The sequence below is a fragment of the Macrotis lagotis genome, chromosome 1 (genome assembly GCF_037893015.1).
Source record: "Macrotis lagotis isolate mMagLag1 chromosome 1, bilby.v1.9.chrom.fasta, whole genome shotgun sequence".
Lineage (NCBI taxonomy): Eukaryota > Metazoa > Chordata > Mammalia > Peramelemorphia > Peramelidae > Macrotis > Macrotis lagotis.
Genome location: NC_133658.1, coordinates 243,120,530 through 243,143,991, shown reverse-complemented (window position 1 = coordinate 243,143,991; position 23,462 = coordinate 243,120,530). Strand labels below are relative to the sequence as shown.

At 40.1% G+C, this 23,462-nt stretch overlaps 1 protein-coding gene across 2 annotated transcripts in view; it reads right to left on the bottom strand.

Annotated features, from left to right (window-relative positions):
* The window catches only part of ADCY3 (adenylate cyclase 3), a 129,199-nt gene extending 122,880 nt beyond the window's left edge, over positions 1–6,319 (bottom strand). For both annotated transcript variants that reach the window (XM_074209977.1, XM_074209978.1), the window contains exons 1-2: positions 5,982–6,319; positions 4,391–5,269 (exon numbers count right to left, since the gene is read on the bottom strand). In XM_074209977.1, the coding sequence (XP_074066078.1) occupies positions 4,391–5,065 (675 nt within the window). In that variant the 5' untranslated portion in view covers positions 5,066–5,269; positions 5,982–6,319. The remainder of the gene's footprint in view (positions 1–4,390; positions 5,270–5,981) is intronic.
* Between the last annotated feature and the right edge of the window lie 17,143 nt (positions 6,320–23,462).

The window sequence follows — 23,462 nt, the reverse complement described above, 5'->3', positions numbered from 1 at the left end:
TTGACCCAGCCATGCTGCAAGGTATACTACTAGATCAAAAAAAAATTAAAGAAATAGAAAAAAGTCTTATGTATAAAAGAAATTTATAGTAGTTTTTTGGTAGTGGCAAAAACTCAGAAACTAAAAGGATGTCCATCAGTTGAAGAATAACTAAGTAAGTTGTGGAATATGAGTGTGATCAAATTCTATTGGGATGTAAGAAATGAAGAAATGAATTATTTCAAAAGGACATGGAAAGACTTGAAAAAACTGGTACAGAGTGAAGTGAGCATGACTAGAAGAATACTATACCATATTATTTGTCTTATATATTATGTTATACCATTAATGTTTTTAAAATGAACAAGTTTAAGGACTTTTATGAACTGATGAGGAATGGAATGAGCAGAACTAAAACAAATATTAACTTTGAATGCTCTAAGAAGTAAAATTAATAAGACTATCCATGATTTCAGAAAATAGATGATGAAACACTTTCTACCTCCGAGAGGAGAGTTGAAAGATCTCAGGGTTCAAAAATTAAAATATATGTTTATATTATATATATATATAATATACATATTTTTATATAGCCAATGGAAGGCATTTGTTTTGCTTGACTATACGTGCTTATAAGAAATTAATTTTTCAGGGGCAGCTAGGTGGCGTAGTGGATAAAGCACCGGCCTTGGAGTCAGGAGTACCTGGGTTCAAATCTGGTCTCAGACACTTAATAATTACCTAGCTGGGTGACCTTGGGCAAGCCACTTAACCCCATTTGCCTTGCAAAAAAAAAAGAAATTAATTTTTCTTTTCTCCTTTTTTCATTGAAGCAGGTGGTAGAAAGAAATAGATTTCTGTAAATTTTTTTAAAGTTTTAAATAGAGGTGGGGGTTGCTATAGACATGTAATGCATATTCTCTCAGATGAAGTCACTATATTCTTTTACATAATTTACTGTTTAATTATAGTAAGCCTTTCATGGAGTGGGGTAGTTTGTAAATGTAATATAAAAACAAAATACATCAATAGAATTTTTAAAAAATAAACCATCCTAAAGAAGATCAGATTGTGGTCATCTGCATTTTTAAATATTGGTTCACCATAGGACTGTGAGAGGTTCTATCATGGGACTATTTGCCCATTCTAGGCTTCCATCACACTGCCTACCATTATCTTCCACTCCAGGACTCCTTCCCTTCCAAAGTTATCATAAATTCTCCAGCATTATTTCGATGTAAAGATTTCTTAATTTGCTCTTTCATCAATTTTCAGGAATTTTTAGGATTATCTAATTCAATCCCCTCATTTTACATATGAGGAAACTGAGGTCCATATTGTTTACAGAGGAATGTCATTTAGTCTTGGTTCCTCCTTTTCTTCAGTTTAAAAAGTTTCCCAGATTCCCATTTGCTGACTTCTCTTCATCTTGTTTTTTTTAAATTAATTTATTTTTGAATTTTGCAATTTCCCCCTCCCCCCACCTCCCACAGAAGTCAATCTGTTAGTCTTTACATTTTTTCCCGGCTATACATTGATCTAAATTGAATGTGTTGAGAGAGAAATCATATCCTGAACATCTTGGTATTTCTGTCCCTAGCAGTCCAGTTGGTCTGACCCCTAATCCATATAGTCTCCTAGGTAGCATAGCTTTTCTGAAGGTTTCCAGATGGATTAATTGACTAATTAATTAATCAAGAACTCACTATGTGTCAAAGCCTAGGGATACAGATACCAAAAGCAAAGAAAGTTCTTACCTTACATTCTAATGGGTAAATCAAGATATAAAAAGGGAGTAATAGCCAGAGAGGAAAAGTTTGGGGATGTTCAGAAAGTTATGAGAATGGTGAAGAATGGTGATCAGGGAAATAGATTGAAATATCCTATTCAGGAACAATGGCAGAGTTGATTAGATTGTGTTTCAGAATAGCAGGAGGAAGGATGAGAGGAAGAGATGGCTGCAAAGGCTGTAGAAAAGCAATGGTTAGAGTCAGGAGTGAAATGAAATCGTGCCTGGGGAGGGGCAGTCACAAATCAGTTCGGCATAACCCATAGTAATCCATGTGATTCTTGAGGGGTCAAAAGCCTTCCCATTGCCCCAACCAAACCATTCTCCAGAAAAATCTACCACATTGTAAGCACTTAACAAATACTTGAGGATAGGGTAGCTAGGTAGTGCAGTGAATAGAGAACTGTCGTAGAATTCAAATAAGGCCTCAGACACTTAATGCTTACTTAGCTGTGTGACCTTGGGCAAGTCACTCAATCCTGTAAAAACAAACAAACAAACAAAACAAATCCTTGATGGTTAATTGATTCATTAGCCTTTAGAAATGTAATCTCTAGTCTTAGAGAACTGAGACTCTAAAAGGATTCAAGTCTTACCTATGATCCATAGTCACTTATTAGTGTCAAAGGTGGCATTTGAACCTGGTCTTACTAATTCCAGGTAAAATACTATAAACTATACTACAATGCCTTTATAACACCCTCTAAAATATTCGCTTAAAACCCTTTAAAACATTTCTGAAATATAATATTATGTTTCCCTGCCTTTGAAAACAGAATATAATTTAATTTTCTTTAAAAACAATCTCTGGGTCTACCTTGTTAATGCACAACTAAGTCTAAAATTGAATCAAATTGCCTTGCACTCTTGCTAGCTGTGTAACCTCCAGAATTTAGCCACTCTACTTCTCAGCTTCTCGTAGGTAAAATGAGGGGGTTGGTCTAGATAATCTCTAACCTCCCTTCTTGCATTAAATCTATGTTTTGTCCATTTTCAATGAAAGTAGCGTATGTCACAGATTAATAAATCAGAATCTGAGGCAATGTCTTCTTGACTCCAAGGCTGGGCCTTAGCAAGTTCTTATACCCTCATAATCTGGTTTATTCAGGGAATGCTAACCCTTTAATGGATTAGCAATGGGTCCTCCTTACTCTGGGGTACCCCAAGCAAGGCAAATCAAAAACTACCAGGAACTCTGGAAACCAGAAGCAATAGACTTGATACTTCAAAGAATGCTTCTGGTGGAAAATCAAACACACTAATGGGGAGGCTGCTCAGAGCCTTGGGGTCAACCTAATATTGTACTAAGAGGTGAGGCTACAAAGACAAGTTGTCCCTAATCTCAAGGAGCTCACAATCTACTGGGGGAAGCAACATGTACAAGTAAAATGTAGACAGATTAATTTGGAGATTCTTGGGAAGGTACAGGCATTAAGGAGAAATGGGAAAGTCTTATTACAGAAGGTAGGACTTTAGCTGAGATTTGAAGGAGGCTAAGGAAGCCTGGAAGCAAAGATGAAATGGGAGAATTCCCAGATATCTACTGGAAGCCATTAACGAATGGGGAAGAGAAACAAAAGATTTATGCTAGTGTATGGACAATGGAGCAACCCAGAGACTCAACTTTGTCCACATTTAGCATTAGGGAATTGGCAAGATGTGGTTGACTCTGTTAGGCTTGGAAAGATAGTGGTCAGCACTACTGAAGTTGTAAACCACTGGGAATCTTGGAGCTTCTTCAGAACCCTTTCAGACTGCAAAGCAAAAGAAGAGAAGCTTCAGTTGCTCATTCTCAGGATAGTCACCTCTTCTTTAGGGGAAGGGAGGGTTTTAGCCATAACCATCATTCCAACTAGGGATACAACTGTTGAGGACAAAAAAGAGACCCTTTTAGAAATACAAGGGTGAAGAAGAGTTGGGAAGCAGAGACAGAAAGAGAGAATTTGAAGTCAGGAAGACCTAAGTTCAAGTCTTAATTTTGATACCTACCAGCTGTGTGACCCTGGATGAGTCATATAACCTCACAAGACTCTAAACATTTCTCTAAGACTATAAATTCTGGGTTGCTGATCCACATTGGAAGTGGGAGTTTCCACAATGACGAAATCACAAGTCCAAAATAATACCAAAAATAAACAAACACAAAAGTACACATTTTTTTAGTGGGAGGAGGGAGGAAGGGACCAGAATTATGATTTCATCTGAATAGAGAACTGCCAGTGAAAAAACTCCTACCAAGGCAGAGCAGATCCTTGTCTGAAAGTCAGACTCATAGAAAATTGTCTAGGAACCCTGAGAAGTTACGTGACTTGCCCAGAGTCACACAGTATGTCAGTGGCAGGACTTGAACCCAGGTCATCTTGACTCAAAGATTTACTCTTTATCAACACTCTAGTATTTTTAATGCCAGAAAATTCTCTTTAGGGCAGATAGGTATTTTGAAGAAGGATTTACAATGCTTTGCACATCAATAAATGCTTAAAATTTTGATTGAATCTACAGCTTCAAACCATTAGAGAGAACCACACAGAGGCTACCATTTTCCCGTCTTATAGAGGGTACACAAATGCCTTGGCCCAGCTCTGCTCAGAGAAGAGTAGTGAGTGAGGGATGGATACTTACCTCCCTTAGCAACTCAATGCCATCCAACTGTTCCTGCTGCTGCTGGGCAACAGTTACCCCCAGCACCAGAGTGTGGATGCAACAGGAGACCACGGAGATGAGCACGATAGGAGTCAGGCTGAGGGGCAGAGTGATGAAGAAGGAGAAGACGAAGAAGGCCTGCCAGCCCACCGTGTCACTGGCTGCATGGGAGCGAGCAAAGTTCAGGCCAAGATATGAGAAAATCTGGGCGGTGATAAGCAGCCACAGCAGGTAGGGGACCACCTTCCTGCTGACTCTGTCTGGGAGAAGGCCCTTCTTACAGAGGAAAAAGAGGATGATGTCCAGCAGTAGCCCTACCCCGGCCACCACAATGGGAGCCAGCTTATCAGGGGAATAGACCACAGCACACATGATCACCACATAGCAATCGAAGAGGATGGCAAAAATCACCAGAACCAGGAGGGTCTCATGGCGTTGCCTCTTGAAGTAAGTCTGATACAGGTTCTCCAGGGACTCTGGGATGAAAGTCAACCGCATAAAGCGGGGTAGGCAGAGGCAGGAGCCTGTGTTCCTGACAGAGATTTCATGGGTCCGTCCACCCGGCCGATCAGGATCTGAAGGCAGGCTGACCGAGTACTCGGCCGACTGTTCAGCCGAGTACTCGGGCTCGGAGAAGCCCTGGTTCTTGGGCATTCTATTTCCTCTCAGGTCTACTCAGAGAACTGGAAAGGGGAGGATGGTGGACACTTCTTCCGGTTAGCCTGTCCTACCAGGAGCCCATCAGGCCTAGGGATAATTTTCCAAGGACCTTTTCTTGTCTGGGCTGAAGAACAGCCTTTGCTGACTGGAATGGAGCTTGGTTTGAGGTTTTCTGAGCAGCAGGTGGGACTGGCTCCTCTGAAATTTCAAAAGACAATTGATAAGGGAGAGGTCCTCCACTCTACCCTGTTTGTTGCTCATGCCTCTTCCCTTTTGACCCTTCCATCCTCCATAAGCCAGTGCAAACTCTCCACTGCAAGAGGCTGCAGAAACAAACCTTACCCACCCACATCCTCTCAGTCACACAACCCTCTCCCCTCCCTGTCTCTTCTAGAGGCCTGGCAACCTCTCCCTTTACTAGCATTTGGTTTCCTCTCTGTCATTCAATAAATATTTAAGAGCCTCGTCTTTGTAAAGCACTGGCCATCTTTCAATCTCTCTTTTTAAAGCTCTGCTCCTCTTTCCTTTACCTATTCAATTCACTCCAGGCCCAAATCTTGAGGATTTGAAATAAAATGTGTTTGGAATGGAGAGAGAAGGGGTGGGTGAAGAGAAGAGTGAAGGAGACAGAGATGGGGAGAAAGGGAGAAGGGGAGAGAAGGGCTGACCGGGAAAGAAGGTAAAGGGGAGAGGAAAGAAAGAAAAGCAACCCCTGAGAATCCTACCTTCTCCCTGTCCCTTCCGCCTCCCAAGCCCGAAGTAGAAGTGAGAGGGCACAGATACACACCCCTTTACATCCTGCCTGGGTCAGCTCCAGTTCCCCCTGTCTAAGCCTCTCTTCCCCCAGCAGATGAGAATGAAGGTGGGCCCTTCCACCCCCCTTCTGCTGGGGTTCATTCTCTCTATTTACCTGTGCGAGGTTGAGGGAAGACCCTCCCCAGCTCAGTCGCCCGTCCGGATAGTGGGATCAGTGGGGCCGCAGGCAGGCAAGCGGGAAAGTCGGGGGTCCCCAAAGCCTTGAGGGGCTGCTTATCCGTACACTCCTCCTCCGCGTAGGGCGGACGCCTCCATGCCCGCCGGCAGCGCACCGGAGCCTGGCAGCAGGTCCCACCCCACGGTCCTCGGCTGCTGGGCTCTGGCTGGGAGGAGGTCAGGACGGTCCCTCAGCATCCAGATGTGCCCAGCCGCAGGGGGAAGGAGGAGGAAGGAGGCGGTAACGGAGGAGGGGGAGGGATGGAAAATCCAGGGGAAGCAGCCCGCGCGGCGGGGCCGCTGCCTCGCTCGGCTCGCGGGGCTCTCTCTCCCCGGGGCTGGGGCCGGGGCCGGGGCCGGGGCCGGGCCGGGGCCGGGGCCGGGGCTGGGGCCGAGGAGCGCGCTGCCTCCCTCCGCAGGGGCCGGCACAGCCCGCCTAACGGGCGTTTAGACGGCAAGGGGCTCCGCGGAGACGCTCCGGCAGCGGAGGCCGGGCCGGCCGGCTAGCATCCTGGGCGGCCGCCCCCAGCCCCTGCCCCCCGGCCGCTCCCGAGCTCCCCGCGGGCCCCGAGGCAGCCGCCCCTCGCTCTTCCTGCTCCTCTCGGCGCCCGCGCCCCGGCCCCCGCACGCCTGCGGGAAGCCCCCCGTTACAGCGCTGGCTGGAGAGAGCGAGCCCCTCGGAGCTCCCCGTGAATCGTGCCCCCGGACCCACCGACCGCCGGAGAGCCGGCCTCTGCCTGCTACGCGCTCTCCCCACCCGGCTGGGGTTGTTTTCTTTCTTTCTTTTTTCTTTCTTTCCCTTCCCTGGCAGTGGTTGCTGCGTTTCTCTTCCGTCCCTCCTCTTTTCCTTCCAAAGCTAAGAGAGAGTCCCTGGGAGACTGCCGGGAGGTGGTTCTCAGGGGGCTGGAGGAGGAGTCAGTCCCCTCCCTCCTAGGATCAAGTCACAGAGTCTGGGTGCAGAGAGGAGGGAGTCTTCAGACCTGGGGACTCTGGGGGACTTGACATAGGTGGAGATGAGAGAGAGAGAGAGAAACAAGATGAAAAAAGAGAGAAGAAGAGGGGAGAAGGAAGGGGAGTAAAGAAGAGATAACTAGAACGGGAAGGAGAAAAAAAGAAGAGCAAGAAAAATACAAGAGAAGGAAAAAAGAAGAGGGTGGGGAGATGGGACCGAAGAAAAGAGAAAGAGAAGGAGGAAGAGAAGAGGAAGAGGAGGTTGAGAAGAAAAGGAAAAGGAAGACGAGATCCTTAAAAGTTAAAATTGAAAGAAAGCATAAAGGTCAGATCATGAAAACTGTCTACACTATTGACAACTCCAATAAGTGGTCATCCAACTTCTAAAGACCTGACACAAGAAATTTACTTTCCCTACCTAGAAACCTACCCTCATTGTCAATCAATAACCATTTATTATTAAACGCTTAATAGATGTAAAACTCTATTAAGCAAAACACTGGGAAGACTAATACAAGTGGAAAAATAATCTCTACTTTCAAGGATCTTATATTTTGAAGATAAGATACAAAAGGAAAAGTGTTTGAGAAGGGGTTAACCAGCCCCCCCCCCACCTTTTGTCAAGTGGGAATCCGGCTTTCTACAATTTCAAATCAGTTCTATTCATCAAGTGTCAAATAGAAATTTCCTAGTAGTCCATTTCTCCTGAAATTTTTAGCCCCTTCCCCACTTTTGAGTTCAAAGGAAAGGAAGGGGACAGCTAGGTGGTGCAGTGGATAGAGCACCAACCCTGAAGTCAGGAGTACCTGAGTTCAAATCCGACCTCAGACACATAATAATTACCTAGCTGGGTGGTCTTGGGCAAGTCACTTAACCCCACTGCCTTGCAAAAAAAAAAAACCCTAAAAGAATTTTTTTTAAAAAGACGAGTTCAAATCTAGCCTCAGATATTCACTATCTGTGTAACTGTGGGTAAGTCACTTAATCTCTGTTTTCCTTAAACTATTGGAAAAGGAAATAGCAAGCCACTTCAGTATCTTTGCCAAGAAAACCCCATTTGAGATCACAAAGGCTCACATGTGACTGAACAACAATAAAAATCTTAAATGATCCCACATCATCCAGTCTTGGAAAGTTGATTATTTAAACCCAAGTTCAAGAATTTACATTTATCTCTATCAAGCTTCATCTTACCTTACTTGACCCAGTGCTTTAGTCTATCATGGCTTTTTGGATCCTGATTTTTTCATTCAATATATTAGCTGACCCTTCTAGCTAAGACACTGATAAAAATGCTAAACAATAGAAACAAGGAGAGATCCTTATTGCACTCCCCTGAGGACTTATTCTCAAACAGACATTAATAACTAATCTTTGGATCCAGGTATTTAACCACTACCATATTGTCTAAAAGAATGGTATAAAACCCCATCAAATTTTAGTAAACTATATCTATGACACACTATCAATCTAGTTATCCTGATAAATCATATGTCTCCCATGATTTGTTCATACAGAAGCCATACTATCTGCTTCTGATCATTGTTTCTTTTTTTAAACTATTTACTAGACATCTCTTTGATAGCATCTCTGGTTGCAAGTAAGGGCTTTGGTGGATCTCCTGATCTCAATAATCACCTACTAATTAAAAGTCCTTATAAATATTATTCCCACAATTCTCATTCTACTAGAATTAGGAAAAAAAAATACAGAAGAAATCAAACCCTTTCCCATTCTGAAGGACCTTTTCTATTGTCCACAGTTTTTCCAAAGATCCCTGACATTAGGTATTTTTTCCCTCAGTATTCTGGGGTTTAGTTCACTGAAGTCTTAGGATTTGAACTTGTCAAGAACAACTAGGTGTTTTTTCACTATCTTCCTCTTTACCTTGGATGTCATCTGCCCATTAGATATCTGAAATTCAACATGTTCAAAACTTGAACTCATGTCTTTTTTCCCCAAATTCTTCTCTTCTTTCCTTTTACTGTCAAGGGCACCACCATGCTTGCAATCACTTAGGCTCTCTTTATTCTCTCTCTCTCACCCCCATATCCAATCAATTGTCAAGTTCTTTTGTTTCTATCCTCACATCTCTTGTATATACAGTTTCTTTCTTTAGATAGAGCTACTATCCTAATGCACACCCTCATCATCTGAAGCCTGAACTATTGTAATAGGAAAATGGTTTCCCTACTTCAAATCTCCTCACTCCAGTGCATTTTCCATTTAGCTATCAAATTGATCTTCTCAAATTCCAGGTATGACCATGCCACCCCTATATTTGTTCTACTCCAATAGCTCTCTGTTACTTCTAGGATCAAATATAAAATCCTCTATTTGAAATTCAAAGCCTTTCATAACCTTGCCCCTTCCTATGTTTCTAGTCTTAATACACTTAACTTATCTAGTCCTACTTCTAACATCCTTTGTGATCCAATGACACAGACTTCCTTGCTATTGCTTAACAAGACAATTTACCACATTTTCCCATGTATAAGACACACCTTAATTTTGGGGCCCAAAATTTGGGGAAAAATGTATTACACAAAATTATTGAACTCAAGTTTTATTTATCATGAAATTCAAGAACCTTTTGCTCATAGCTTTCAGTCATTTTGGGACAAGTCTGATGCATGTACGCATGCTTAGTCCATTCTGTTTCATGAATCTGAAGCACCAATTGTGTCTTCCTTTGAAATCAGTAACTTCTTTTTCATCAGCAATTCTTCTTGCCTCAGGCTGAACCATCTTTGTGAACACAGGAATTCCAAGACCCTTTACCCTTCACTCCATCTCTTCAATTCCCTCTCTAACACAGGCCATTTGGCTGACTTGCCTCTCATGTCTTTATACTGCCATGGCATTTTCAGTAGGATTTCTTCTTCCCATAACCAGTCTCGGATTTCTTTCTCAGTTGGATGAGGACCAGACTTATGTTCAGCAGCATGATTTGCATTCACTTTTTTAAAAAAATTATTTGCTTAAGGCAATAAAGTTAAGAGTGACTTGCCTAAGGTCACACAGCTAGGCAATTATTAAGTTCCTGAGATCAAATTTGAACTCAGGTCTTCCTGACTCCAGGGCCGGTGCTCTATCCACTGCACCACCTAGCTGCCCCCTCCTTTCATTTTTTGCAACCTGGATCACTTTGAACTTGAATTTAGTACTGTATGAAAATCTTTTCTGAACCATTTCTGAGCAGAACGTGGCAAAAATGTAATCTAATATACTGATAACAAATGCAAAACAATGAGCACAGAGAAACAAGCAAAAAAGCAAGAATGCAAGTAAAAAATCAACAACCACTTATAAGATGCTCCCAGTTTTTAGACCCCAAAATTTTCAAAAAAGGGTGAGTCTCATACATGAGGAAATATGGTATCTCCCAGCTCTTGGGCATTTTCATTAGTTGTTCCCCATATCTGGAATTCTCTTCTTCCTCCTGGCTTCCCTGCTTCCTTCAAATCTTACCTAAAGTCCCATATTTTCCAAAAAGTCTTTCTCAGTCCTCCTTGATTTTAGTACCTTTCTTCTGAAATAATCTTCAATTTCTCCTCATATATCTTGTTTATACATAACTGTTTAAATGTTGTCTGCCTCATCAGATCATGAAAGACTGGAAAGCAAGAACTGAATAAAGGGTTTGGAGGTGGGGCTTACCTTTCTTATATCCTCAGCATTACACACATGCAGAACATATAATAAATGATTAATAAAAACTCATTGACTTATTTACTTCAGCAAGACCTTCCCCTAATATGTCCCATCTTTATATAGGCAACTTTATTCCCACTATTCCTCAACAGACATCCTCCACTCACCAGACCATTGTTTTCTTCTTAGCTCTGTGACTTGACTTATTCTTCTCCCTATCTCTTCATCCAATTGGGGATGTTCTTTCTCATCCCTCAGCCTATCTCAATTTAGCTTATTCTTCAAGATCTTGCTCCCCTATCTCCTGGGAAAGTCCTTCACCTGCCATGAAGTCTTCTCTGATTATTTTAGCCCACACTGATATCAAAGTTAAATGTACCTAGGAGTGGTCCCCATCAATGCTCCCTCTAGAATGGCATAGGGTTAACATGAGTTAGGAAAGTTATAAAATTAGAGTAAAGGTAAAAAGAAGTAGTAACAGGGCATTTCCTTTAGAGAAAAGAGAAAGGACAGAAAGAAATTGGAGATTTTTTTAATGGCATCCAACAAACAACAAATGTTTATTAAACGCAATTTGCCATGTGAGATGTTTATAAAGACAAAACAGTTTCTGCCTTCAAGAAATTCATGTTCTAATATATGTTATGTGCAAATGTAAATTCATCAAATATTTATTAAAGCCTTGCTATGTGCTGGTTATAATGTGCTAGTCAATGGAAACACAAAGAGTTTTAAATTACACAGAATCTGACTTCAAGGTGCTTAAGTGGGAAGATGGGGGTAGAGCAGAGGATACATAAATAAGTATATATATATTTATACACACATATACATATATATATATATATATATATATATTAAGTAGAAGGTAATGGGGGGGCAAAGAAGAGATCCTGACATTTTCAGATACCAACCACAATGTGATTTTGCATATATTGACTCCACTTTCTGAATTTTTAGAAAGAATTATCTTCAGAAGTAAGATTGGTAGGCTCTTAGTAAACCACAGTCAATCTGTTGCACAACTTGTCATTTCTACCTTCGAAATGCTACATATACTGGATCAAATAATTTTATCGCTCTGATAAAATTTTCCCTCTCCTTAAAAAAAAAAGAGTTAGGCTAGATGATGATGGCTAAAAACTCTTCTATCTCTAGCATTCTAGATTCCTTCTCCAAGTCATAATCAAATCCCCCTCAAATAGTGCTACTTAATAAATGATATAGACAGGTTATTTTTCCTTGGAAGAATGTTTTATTTAATTTGCACCATTCTGACTATTATTATTGCTATTATTATTATTGTTATTGTTATTATTATTATTATTATTTTGGAATGCTCAGTTCTTAATTCAAATCACTGTAAAATTTCAGCTTATTTTTTTCTCTCTATCTCAAATATAATCTCTTGACAGCTCCACTTCCTATCCAAATTCTAGTTTTCAGATCCAAATCACTTTGATCAGGAACTTGTAGAACTCATCCCTTAGATTTGTTCTCTGTTTATTCCATGAATAGCTGATAATAACAGTTTACAAAGCATGGAACTTTTGACTACTTTTTATCATGATTGAGAAAGCTAGATGGTAGAGGCAATTGAATGATGAACTTGGAATCAGGAAAATCTGAGTTCAAATCCTGCTTAAGACATCTGTTAATTTTGTGACCCTAGGCAAGTTGCTTAACCTTTTTCAACATCTGTTTCCTCAACTGTAAAGTGGGAATAATAAGAGCATATTTCCTCAATGGGTATGAAGAACAAACAAGCATATATAAAGTACTCTAGATTCTGGCTATTTTAAGGCATGGTTGGCATACCACTTATCGCTGCCTTCATTTATTCATTTGATGGTTATCAAGGCCTTCCTATGTATGTGTTATGTGCTGCACACATTTCCCTGAAATTAAATGATTTGTTAATGGAGAAGTCAATACTTTCAACAGTTCTGAGTTGCCTCATATCCAAAGGTTCACAAAATCAGAAATTTAAAACCAGAAAGGACTCTATTATCATGTGTACCTCTTCAGTAGATTAGGAAGCTGAGGTCCAGAGAAATAAATGATCTGTCCATGGTCACACATGCAATTAGCAAAATGGGGGTTAAAACTAGGGTTCTCTGACTGACTACCTTAAACTGTCTCACTTCCAAATTTCCTTATTTTTCTGAGACTGAGATTTAGGGAGACTGCCCTCTTATCAGAGAAGCCTTTGTAGTCTGTGTAAAATCACTCTTCACCTTGTACGTTTTCACAGTGTACACCAAAGTTGATGGTAGAGGACATTTCTTCCTTTCTCCAACCTTAGGTGCAGTTTATGATGACTTGCAAGAGGAGTGCCCTGTGCACTGCACAAGAATAATTCCTACATATTTGGGGGGGGCAATTTTTGGATACAAATTCCAGGTTGCCTTCTGCTTTTCTAGTTCCTTTTCCAGGCACAAATCAGAGACTGGAATGTCTATAAAAGTAAATGTAGAGTTACATGAGAAGAGGACTTTCCTAGATTTAGAACATTTCTAGCAAGTAATCCCAAATTCAAGAGTTCAGATATTAGCCTCCTGAAGGGAGATTTATATAACAATGTGCATCTATTCCCTTCTCTTCCCTCACACATGCTGTTATTCAGTCAGTCTCTTTGTGACCCATTTGGGGTCTCTCTGTGACTCCATCTGGGGTTTCTGGGCAAAGATATTGGAGTGTTTTGCCATTTCCTTCTTCAAATCATTCTTTAGATGAGGAAACAGAGGCGATTTGGGCTATTTACCCAGGTCTGTCAGGGTATTTACCCAAGTCTCTGAGGGCAAATTTGTACTCAGAAAGAGGAGTCTTCTTGATTCCAGGCATGACACTATCTGCTGTACCATCTGGCTGCCCATTTCTGCCATCCTAATTCACACTCCCATCATGTCTTACTTGGGATATTACAATACATACTTATTTACTTATTGGAGTATTACAATAGCTTCCACATTGATCTTACTTTTTCAGATCTCTACCTGTTTCAATCTGCACAACCACCAAAGTAATTTTCCTAAAACATGGATTTGACCATGCCACTCCCCTGTTCAAAAGCCTTAACTATTCCATTTCCTCCAGTATTAAACATAAACTTTGTCATTTAAAAATCTTCACAACCTGACCCTAACCTACCCTTCTACTTAATACACATTTTTCCCTTTCATGAGCCCTATAGTCCAGACACACTGAATTTCTTATTATTTGTCATTTTCAGCATTGCTTCTGGTTCCTCTTTGTGTTTGATTAAGCTACTTGCATGATTATAATATATTCTCTTCTTGCCACCTCATAAAGTCTCTAGTCTCCTTCAAGATTCACCACAAACACTACCTTCTATTCAAGACCTTTCCTGATCCCCCCCAGCTGATAATGCTCCACCTACCAAATCAATTCATCTCTATTTTTTATATGTCTAGAAATGTATGCATAGTTTCCTCCATTAGAATGCAGGTTTCTTGAGGTCAGGGATTGCTTCATTCCTGTCTGTTATCCCCACCACCTAGCACAGGGCTTGTTAAATAGCAGATACTTAACAATGTTTGCTGATTGATCAATTGATTGGAAGAGAGAATGATCAAAAGAAGATGACCCTCAAAAGATATGCAAAGACAATTCTCAGAGGAAGAAATCAAAGCTGTCTATAGTCATATGAAAACTTACTCTAAATCATTATTGATAAGAGAAATGCAAATTAAAGTATCTCTGAGGTACCACCTCACACCTCTTAGATGTACCAATATGACCAGAAAAGATAATAATCAGTGTTGGAGGGGAGTTGGGAAATCTGGGACACTAATGCATTGTTGGTGGAGTTGTGAACTGATCCACCCTTTCTGGAGAACAATTTGGAATTATATCCAAAGGTTATTAAAAATGTGCATTCCCTTTGATCCAGCAATACCACTACAGGTCTACATCCTGAAGAAATCATGAGAAAGAATAAAAATTCCACATTAAAAAAATTCATAGCTGTTCTGTTTGTAGTGACAAAGAATTGGAAATTTGAGAGGATGCCCATCAATTGGGGAATGGCTAAACAAATTGTGGTATATGTATGTGATGGAACACTATTTTCCTATAAGAAATCATGAGGGACGGGACTTCAGAAAAGCCTGGAAAGACTTGATTGAATTGATGTTGAGTTAGATGAGCAGAATCAGAAGAACATTATACATACTAATTACAACATGGGATCATGATCAACCATGATGGACTTGCTCATTCCATTGGTGTAATAATAATGGAGAATACCATACCAGAGAGGGAACTGTGGAGTTTAAATGAAGACCAAAGCTTATTATCTTCAATTTTTTAAAAGTTGTCTTATGTAATATGTAATTTTGCTATCTCTGCTGTTTTCTTTTTTTTTCCTTTTGAATCTGATTCTTCTCTCACAACAAGTTCACTTTTGATCTATGCTTATCATGAATGCAAACATAAAGCCTTCTGTTTTGGGGGGAGGGGAGGGAGGGAGAAAACTGTAAAACTCAAAACTTCACAAAATAATTGGTGGAAACTACCATTGTATGTAATTGGAAAACAAAATATTTATATAATTTTTAAAAAGAAGATGATGACCTGTGCTCAAGGACAAAAACCAGGGAAACAAGAGATCTGAACCTAGCCCTTCCCGCAATGGATATAAATTCATGCAGGACAGTGATAAGAAGATTCCTTATCTGTAACTCTTTTACTTCCTTGGGGTAAGTCTAATGGACTGAGGACTTGGTGTGTTTCTGGATCTTTTTATAAAGTGAGCTCTTTGCATCCTACACATTTTCTATGGAAATAAAGGTCATCTCATACTTGATCCCCCTAACGTACATTAGGTGCCTTTGAATGAGTTGAAGATGCTTTTCCCCACATTAAGTAGACATACTAACTATTACTATATCAGGAGCATTCTTAGAAGATTCCAAGGGATTCACTAGATTTGGGCAATGAACTGAAGAGAGAAACTGACCCTTTCACGATCATGCCCCCAGGATTGGTCCCTAGTTTGTATGAGTTCAGAGTTCTTAGAGTGGGTCCTAGACCACAGAGATAGGGAGGGCTTCTCCAATTCTGAAAGGCATTTGGGAAATAGTAATGTCTCGTCTCTATAATAGAATAGAGATGCTACAGTAACTCTGTATAATAGAGAGCTACATTAACTCTGCCTTCCTCTCATATGCTTCCTCTGGATCTGGAAATACAAAAAGTGGGATAACCACCTTTAACTCCTGTAGCATCATTCTGCTACAGCTACCTAGAACTACCTGCTTCCTCCTCAAGCTCCCAGGTCTCCTTCATTTATCTCATAACCGATTTCTGCCTCATTGCATCAGATAAAGCACAGTGCTGTTTCTGTCCTTCCATTTGCTCAATGGGGCCTCTCTGTGAAGGCATGGAGCTGTAGAATGGAATTTCAAGTTTAGAGAACAGTTAGCAGCCCACTTTGTTTGGAATGTAAAGGTCCCATAAGAATAGGGTGAAATAAATCTAGAAAGGTAAGTAGGAGCCAGATTTTAGAGGGATTACATGCCAGACTAAAGTGTTTCTATGTGATACTAGGGGCAATTTAGAATACCGAATGATTTTTAAATAAAATTTTATTTAGAGTTTATGCTTTTATATCACCTCTATGTCTACCTCTATCCCTCCCATCCTTCTCCCAGAGAGCTGTGTTTTAAAAGATGAAGAAAAAAAGTTATGTAAAATTAAGCAACATATAGGAAATGTCTGATATTCTATCTATGCAGATTCCATACCCACTCTCCTTCAACCTCTTAAAAAAAGTCAAGGGAGATGCCTTCTCACATATCTTCTTTGGAGCCAAGCTAGATTATTATAATGTTGCAGTATTCTGTTTTAATTGTGTTGTTGTTGTTTTTCTGTTTACATTGCTGTAGTTCTACTCCATTTTCAATACTTCTCTGTATTTATCATGTTCATTGTTTCTTACAGAACAGTCATATTCTTTACATTAATTTATCACAATTTATTTAGCCATTCCCCACTTGACAGGCATCTATTTTATTCCCAATTCTTTTGGTATCACAAAAGTGCTGTTAGTAGACATGCAACTTTTTAAAAATCTCTGACCTCTTTTACCATAGACAAGAATACCTAAAAGTGAAATATCTGGGTCAAAGATTATGGAAATTTTTGTCATTTTCTTTAAATAATTCCATATTGTTTTCCAGAGTTAGAGCCATTCACAACTCTGCCAACAAAGTATTAGTGTGCCCATTTCCCCAAGCCCCTCCAACATTGATTATTCCCATATTTTGTCATTTTTAGTCAGCTATCATTTATTAAGCACCTACTATGTGCAGATACATAAGAGCAAAGTATACAAAGAAAGGCAAAATAAAACACTCCCATCTCTCAAAAAGTCCACAGTCCATAACAGACTGCTTTCTGTGGGGAGTGGGAGGAGGGAAGCAAGATTAGGGGACAAATTGTAAAACCCAAAATAAATAAAATCTTAAAAAAAGTTCACAATACAATAAAGGAAACAACATGCAAAAAAAATTGTGTACCAACAAGACATATATAAGATAAACTAAGAACTTTCTCAGAAGGAAGGCACTAAGATTAAGAAGGATGATAAAAGACTTCTTACAGAATGTAGCTGAGACTTGAAGAAAACCAGGGCAGCAACGAGATAGAAGTGAGGAGGGAGAGTCTTACAAGTTTGGAGAATGGCCAGTGGGAAGATCTGATCTGAGGAAATAGAAAGTCAGTGTCACTGGATTGCAGAGTATGTACAGAGAAGCAAGGTATAAGAAGACTGGAAAGGTAGGAAGGATTCAGGTTATGAAGGGCTTTAAAAGCCAAACAAGATTTTCTATTTCATCCAGGTACCAATAGGGAGTCACTGGAGCTTTTTAAGTGGTGGGAGGACAGGATAACATGATCAGACCTTTTGACAATCAGTTTTGACCATTGAGTGGAGGATGGAATGAAGTGGGGAGAGATTTGAGACAGGGAGACCTACCAGCAGGCTATTGCTGATGAGGAGAATGTATCCAAGGTGGTGACAATGTCAGAAGAGAGAAGAGGACATATATAAAAAATGTTACAAAAGTAGAAACGAGAAGACCACAAGTGATAGGGTATGAATGGGGTGGGGTTAGAGAGAGTGAGAAATAGAGGGTGACAAGTAGCTTGCAATCCTGGGTGATTGAGACAATGTTGATTTGGAGCATTATTTCATATTAATCATTTGCAAGTATACTTTTGGGAACTTTTTTTCCTGATAATATCTATTGCCCCTGAAGATTTTAGGATAATGTTGTGAAAACTGTGAACAGATTTTTTTTTTTTATGAATGTTTGGCAAAGGAACTACCTGTTGGAGTGGAGAGACAATGAAGGAGAATGCAAATGCTGAGTAATACTGATGGCTCTCAGGGAATGCAAAGTTTCCAAAAGTACCCAGAGCTCCTTTGGGGAGAAGCACCATAGAAATGCACACAACAAGCTCCTTGGCAGTCTGCTGGGGATAAGAAGGAACAGAAAGAGAATTAGAATAATACAAGGTAACATGAAGAGATCAAGAATACAGGGAAAAGATATTTAAACTGGGATTCGCTATCTTTCAGAAAAAAAGGGAAATTAACCCTCTATTAGGAGAGAGGCTAAGGTACAGAGTACAAAGTCATATATTACATTTATTTTATTGTTCAGTCTTTTTTTTTATTAGCATCTGACTCTTCCTGTCTCCATTTGGGGTTTTCTTGGCAGAGATATTGGAATGGTTTGTCATTTCCTTCTCCAGATCATTTTACAGATGAGAAAACCAAAGGCAAACCATTTAGTGACTTATACATATCTTATATTAACTAAAAAATAATCCTTAATTATATACAAATGTGTTTGTTATTTATATATTAATTATATTAACATATACCAGGTCATATATTCTTATAATTTAAAGCTAGAAAGAACCTTCACTTTACAGGGAAAAAAATTGAAGGTTAGAGTTATTCCACTAGTAAGTATATGTGGTAGGATATGAACCCAGGTCTTTCTGTCTTAAAGTTCAGTACTTTATCCACTATGATGTAGTGCTTCTATTGGCAAACTGGATGAAGAGAGAAGCTGTATAAGAACCAGATTTTTAGAGTACTGTTAAATGTTTAACAATTGCTCTCTCAGGAGAATAATGTACACAGGGCACAGTTCAAAATCAAATCTGTATTACTAACATCTCCATCATTTTCTCAATTCCAGTTGATTTATAGTGTTTGCTGATTTTCAAGGTATAAATGCTCACCTTGAAAATTTTTAAATCAGTTCTTGAGAGTCATTTTAGCTGACTCCCAGAACAGCCCAGAAACCAGGTCATAATGGCTAATATCCCTATTTATAAAGATATGCAAACTGTTTTGCCTATATTATATCATGTTATCTTCATGAGAGATCTGTGAAGTAGGTATCATTATCCCAGTCTTGCAAATGAAGAAACTAGGGCTGAACAAACATAAGTGATTCACTTAGATCAGTCACCCAGTAAGTATCTGAGGATATGAACTCAGATTCCTGATTCCAAATTCAAGCCTGTCTATTATTTTATCTATCTGTCTCAGGTCACCGTAAATTTATAGGCTTCATTAGGCCAGAAGAGCATTAGAGATCACTGAGTTTAACACCTTTATTTTTTTATATGAAGGAGCCCAAATAACTGAGGTTATTTTTCCAAGGTCATTGACTGAAAGAATTTCATAATTAGAGAGGATTATGGCAGAAGTCTTTAACTTTCCTTTTGTCATGGATTTCCTGGGTGAGTCTGTTGAATTCTCTAGACCCCTTCTCTGAAGAAAGTCTTTAAATGCATAAAATCAAATGCATTGAATTATAAAGGAAATTCAGTTATCAATTTTTTTAGTTAATGGACTCCATGAATTATAGCATGCTTCTCTCATTTCCAGATGACAAAGCTGAAGTCAGAAAAATCCTACCTTGTGACCTAGCTGTGTGACCCTGAGTAAATCACTTAACCTCTCTGGCTAACCTTTCTTCATAATAATATTACTTTCCCCTTCATTTTTTGTTTTTTTTTTAATTTACATTTTTATTTATTTACATATTCCTAAAATAGTCTTGTAAGAGCAAACATAATTCCCCACCCCCTACAAAAATAAAAATCCTCAAGAGAAATAAAGTGAAAGAAAGAGGAGAAAAAATGTGCTTCAGTCTGTGTTCTGATACCATCAGCTCTGTCTTTGGGGTGGATCACATTCTTTATCATAAGTCCATCAAAGAAGTTACTTCCATAATTTTCCACAGTTGCTATTGCTGATTTTAATTCCCTCCACTCATTCCTTCTCACTACCATCTATTATATTTTTTTTCCTCTCTCCTTTCACTCTGTCCCTCTTCAAAAGTATGCTGTGGCACAACTGTGTGGTGCAGTGGACAGAGCACCAGCCCTGGGGCCAGGAGGCCCCAAGCCTTCATCCTACCCAAGAGACCCAGCAACCATCCCGCCCCATGGTCCCAGACAGGCCACCCAATCCCACTACCTTGCAAAAAATAAAAAAGAAAATGTTTTATATCTGACTATCCTCTCCCATGATCTACTCTTTTCTCTATCACCCATACCCCCCTCCCCCATCCCCTTTTCTTCTAGATTTCTATGCCCTATTAAGTATATCTATCTATCTATCTATCTATCTATCTATCTATCTATCTATCTATGTTGTTTCCTCTCTGAGCCATTTCTGATGAGAATGAAGGCTCCTTCATTTCCCCTGCCTTCCCCCCCTTTCATACAATGATTGTAAAAGGTATTTCTTGACTTTTACATGAAATATCTTAGCCTATTCTACCTCTCCTTTCCCTTTCTCCCAGTACATTTCCATTTCACCCATTGACTCAATTTTTAAAATATATCATACCTTCAAATTCGGCTCTCTTCTCTGTCTGGATATAAAAGATCCTTCTAACTGATCTAGTAAATGAAAAGGTTCATATGAGTATTATCAGTAACATCTTCCTATGCAGGAATACACACAGTTCATCATCATTAAATCCATCATAATTTACCCTTCTCATCCAACCTCTATGCTTCACCTGAGTCCTGTACTTGGAGATCAAACTGTCTGTTCAGCTCTGGTCGTTTCGACAGAAACATTTGAAATACCCATTTCATTGAAAGTCCATCTTTTCCCCTGGAAGAGGATGTTTGGTTTTGCTGGATAGTTGATTCCCAGTTGCATTCCAAGCTCTTTTGCCTTACAGAATATTATATTCCAAGTCCTATGAGCCTTTAATATAGCTGCTGCTAAGTCCTGTATGATCCTGACTGAAGTTCCATGATATTTGAATTGGTTCCTTCTGGCTGCTTTTAATATTTTTTCTTTAACTTGGGAGTTCTAGAACTTGGCTATAATATTCCTAGGGGTTATTTTTTTTGTGATCTCTTTCAAGAGGAGATCAGTATAGTCTCTCGATTTCTTTTTTGTTTTTTGGTTTTGTTTTTTAGGTTTTTGCAAGGCAAATAGGGTTAAGTGGCTTGCCCAAGGCCACACAGCTGGGTAATTATTAAGTGTCTGAGACTGCATTTGAACCCAGGTACTCCTGACTCCAAGGCCGGTGCCACCTAACCACCTCTAAGTCTCTCAATTTCTATTTTACCCTCTGCTTCTAGGATATCAGGGCAATTTTTGCTGTAGAAATTCTTTTAAAATGAAGCCAAGCCTCTTTTCCTGATCATGACTTTCAGATAGCCCAACAATTTTTAAATTGTCTCTCCTGAATCTGTTCTCCAGGTTAGTTTTTTTAATGAGATATTTCATGTTTTCTTCTAGTTTTTCATTCTTTTTGATATTGTATTATTGTCTCTTGATTCTTTGCAAAGTCATCAGCTTCCTTTAACTCCATTCTACATTTGAAGAAATTTTTTTCATCAGATAGATTTCTTATCTCCCTTTCCATCTTGCCAGTTCTGCTTTTTAAGAAATTCTTCTCCTCATTAACTTTTTGGACACATTTTTCCATTTGACCTAAGCTGGTTTTTAACATGTTGTTTTCTTCAGAATTTTTTTGGATCTCCTTGAGTAAGCTGCTGACATGGTTTTCATGTTTTTCCTGAATCACTCTCATTTCTCTTCCCAATTTTCCCTCTATATCCCTTACTTGATTTTCAAAATCTTTTTTGAGCTTTATCATAGCCTGAGCCCAACTCCTATATTTCTTGGTCACTCTGGATGCAGAAGCTTGACTTTCTCATCTTCTGAATGTGTGTTTTGATCCTCCATGGGGCCAAAATAATCTATGGTCAGGTTCCTTTTTTCCTGTTTACTCATTTCCCCAGCCTGTGCCCTGGTTTTGGGGTGCTTCCTGAGCTTTTGAATATTACTGGAACACCCCTGCAAGGACCTCAGTTCCTTCAAGATCTTATGAAAGAGGGCATCTAGGTGATGTGGTAGATAGAACCTCGACCCTGGAGTCAGGAGAACCTGAGTTCAAACCCAACCTCAGATACTTAAGAATTGCCTAGCTGTGTGCCCTTGGGCAAGTCACTTAACCCCATTGCCTTGCAAAAAAGATCATATGAGAGGCTATGACTGCTCTCCTGTCCTGTGCTCAGGTCTATGGATGACCACAAGCATTCCCCTCCTCCCTGGAACTGTGAGGAAGATTCCTGCTCTGTTATGGCAGTATGGGGGCCCAGACTGTGACTGGGGTTTGAATATGGACAAAGAAGCAGAGTCCTGTCCCAGGGACAGAGAACAGGCCTCAAGAGTCTCTCCCCTACCCCCTTATCTTCTGTGGGCTGAGCACTCTGGAAGTAGCTGTGGGGGGGTGCTCCCTGCTGGGTGGCTCCATGGGCCTGCTTCCATTTCCTGGGTTGTGCTGATGACCATAGTTGCGCTGAAGACGGAGGCTACACTGAGGGCCATGCTGGCTCCCACTTACTCTGACAGAGGTTTCCCTGCTGATCTTCCAAGTTGTTTGGTGTTCCCTGGGTTGGCTGGTCAGGAAATTGTTTCTGCTCCCAGAGACCCAGGCACCCCACAGGCTGCTCCAGGGCAATGATCCTGTCTACACTGCTGCCCCTTGCAACTCCATGGAACAAAGCCTTCCCACGATCTTTCACGTTACCCTGAGCTGGAAAATTGCCTCACTGGATCTTTCTGTGGGTTCTCTCAAAAATTTAGTTAGAGTCATAATTTTATGGTTTTTGGAATATTTTGGAGAAAGTTCCTAGCAAAGGCTGTTCTCATGTCACCATCTTGGCTGTGCCCTTCTTGTCCTTCATTTTCAAAAGAAGACCACAACATCAGGGAGGTGATGCCAGGACAAGCACATGAATTGAATTGGAATTAGGGAAGTGCTGTGCTAAGTCACTAGTCTCACTTTTTCCTCCAGAGCCATTTGGGTCTAGTGGCCAGATATAGAGCAGGATGACTGGAGATGGCCCTGGATGCCAGAAAATCAGGGTTAAGTGACTTGCCCAAGGTCACACAGCTAGTAAGAGTCAAGTGTCTGAATCTGGATTCGAACTCCTGTCCTTCTGATTCTAAGACCAGTGCTTTATCCACTACTCCACCCAGCTACCCTCTTCATCAGATGTAGTAAAGTTGATTGGGTTATGGGGTTAATCACAGGGCACCTCTGTTTAAAGCTCTCTTACAAACCTGGGTCTCTGACTGTTTTTTCCTACTTTGTTTTTCCTTTCCTAAGTAGGTAGCAGATCATCATACTTGAGGATGTGTCCAGGCATTGGAGACAGTTGTGTGAGTTTAAGGGCAAGAGAGCCTAGGTCCCACTGAATAAAACTGACTGGTAGAGAGAAATGTTTC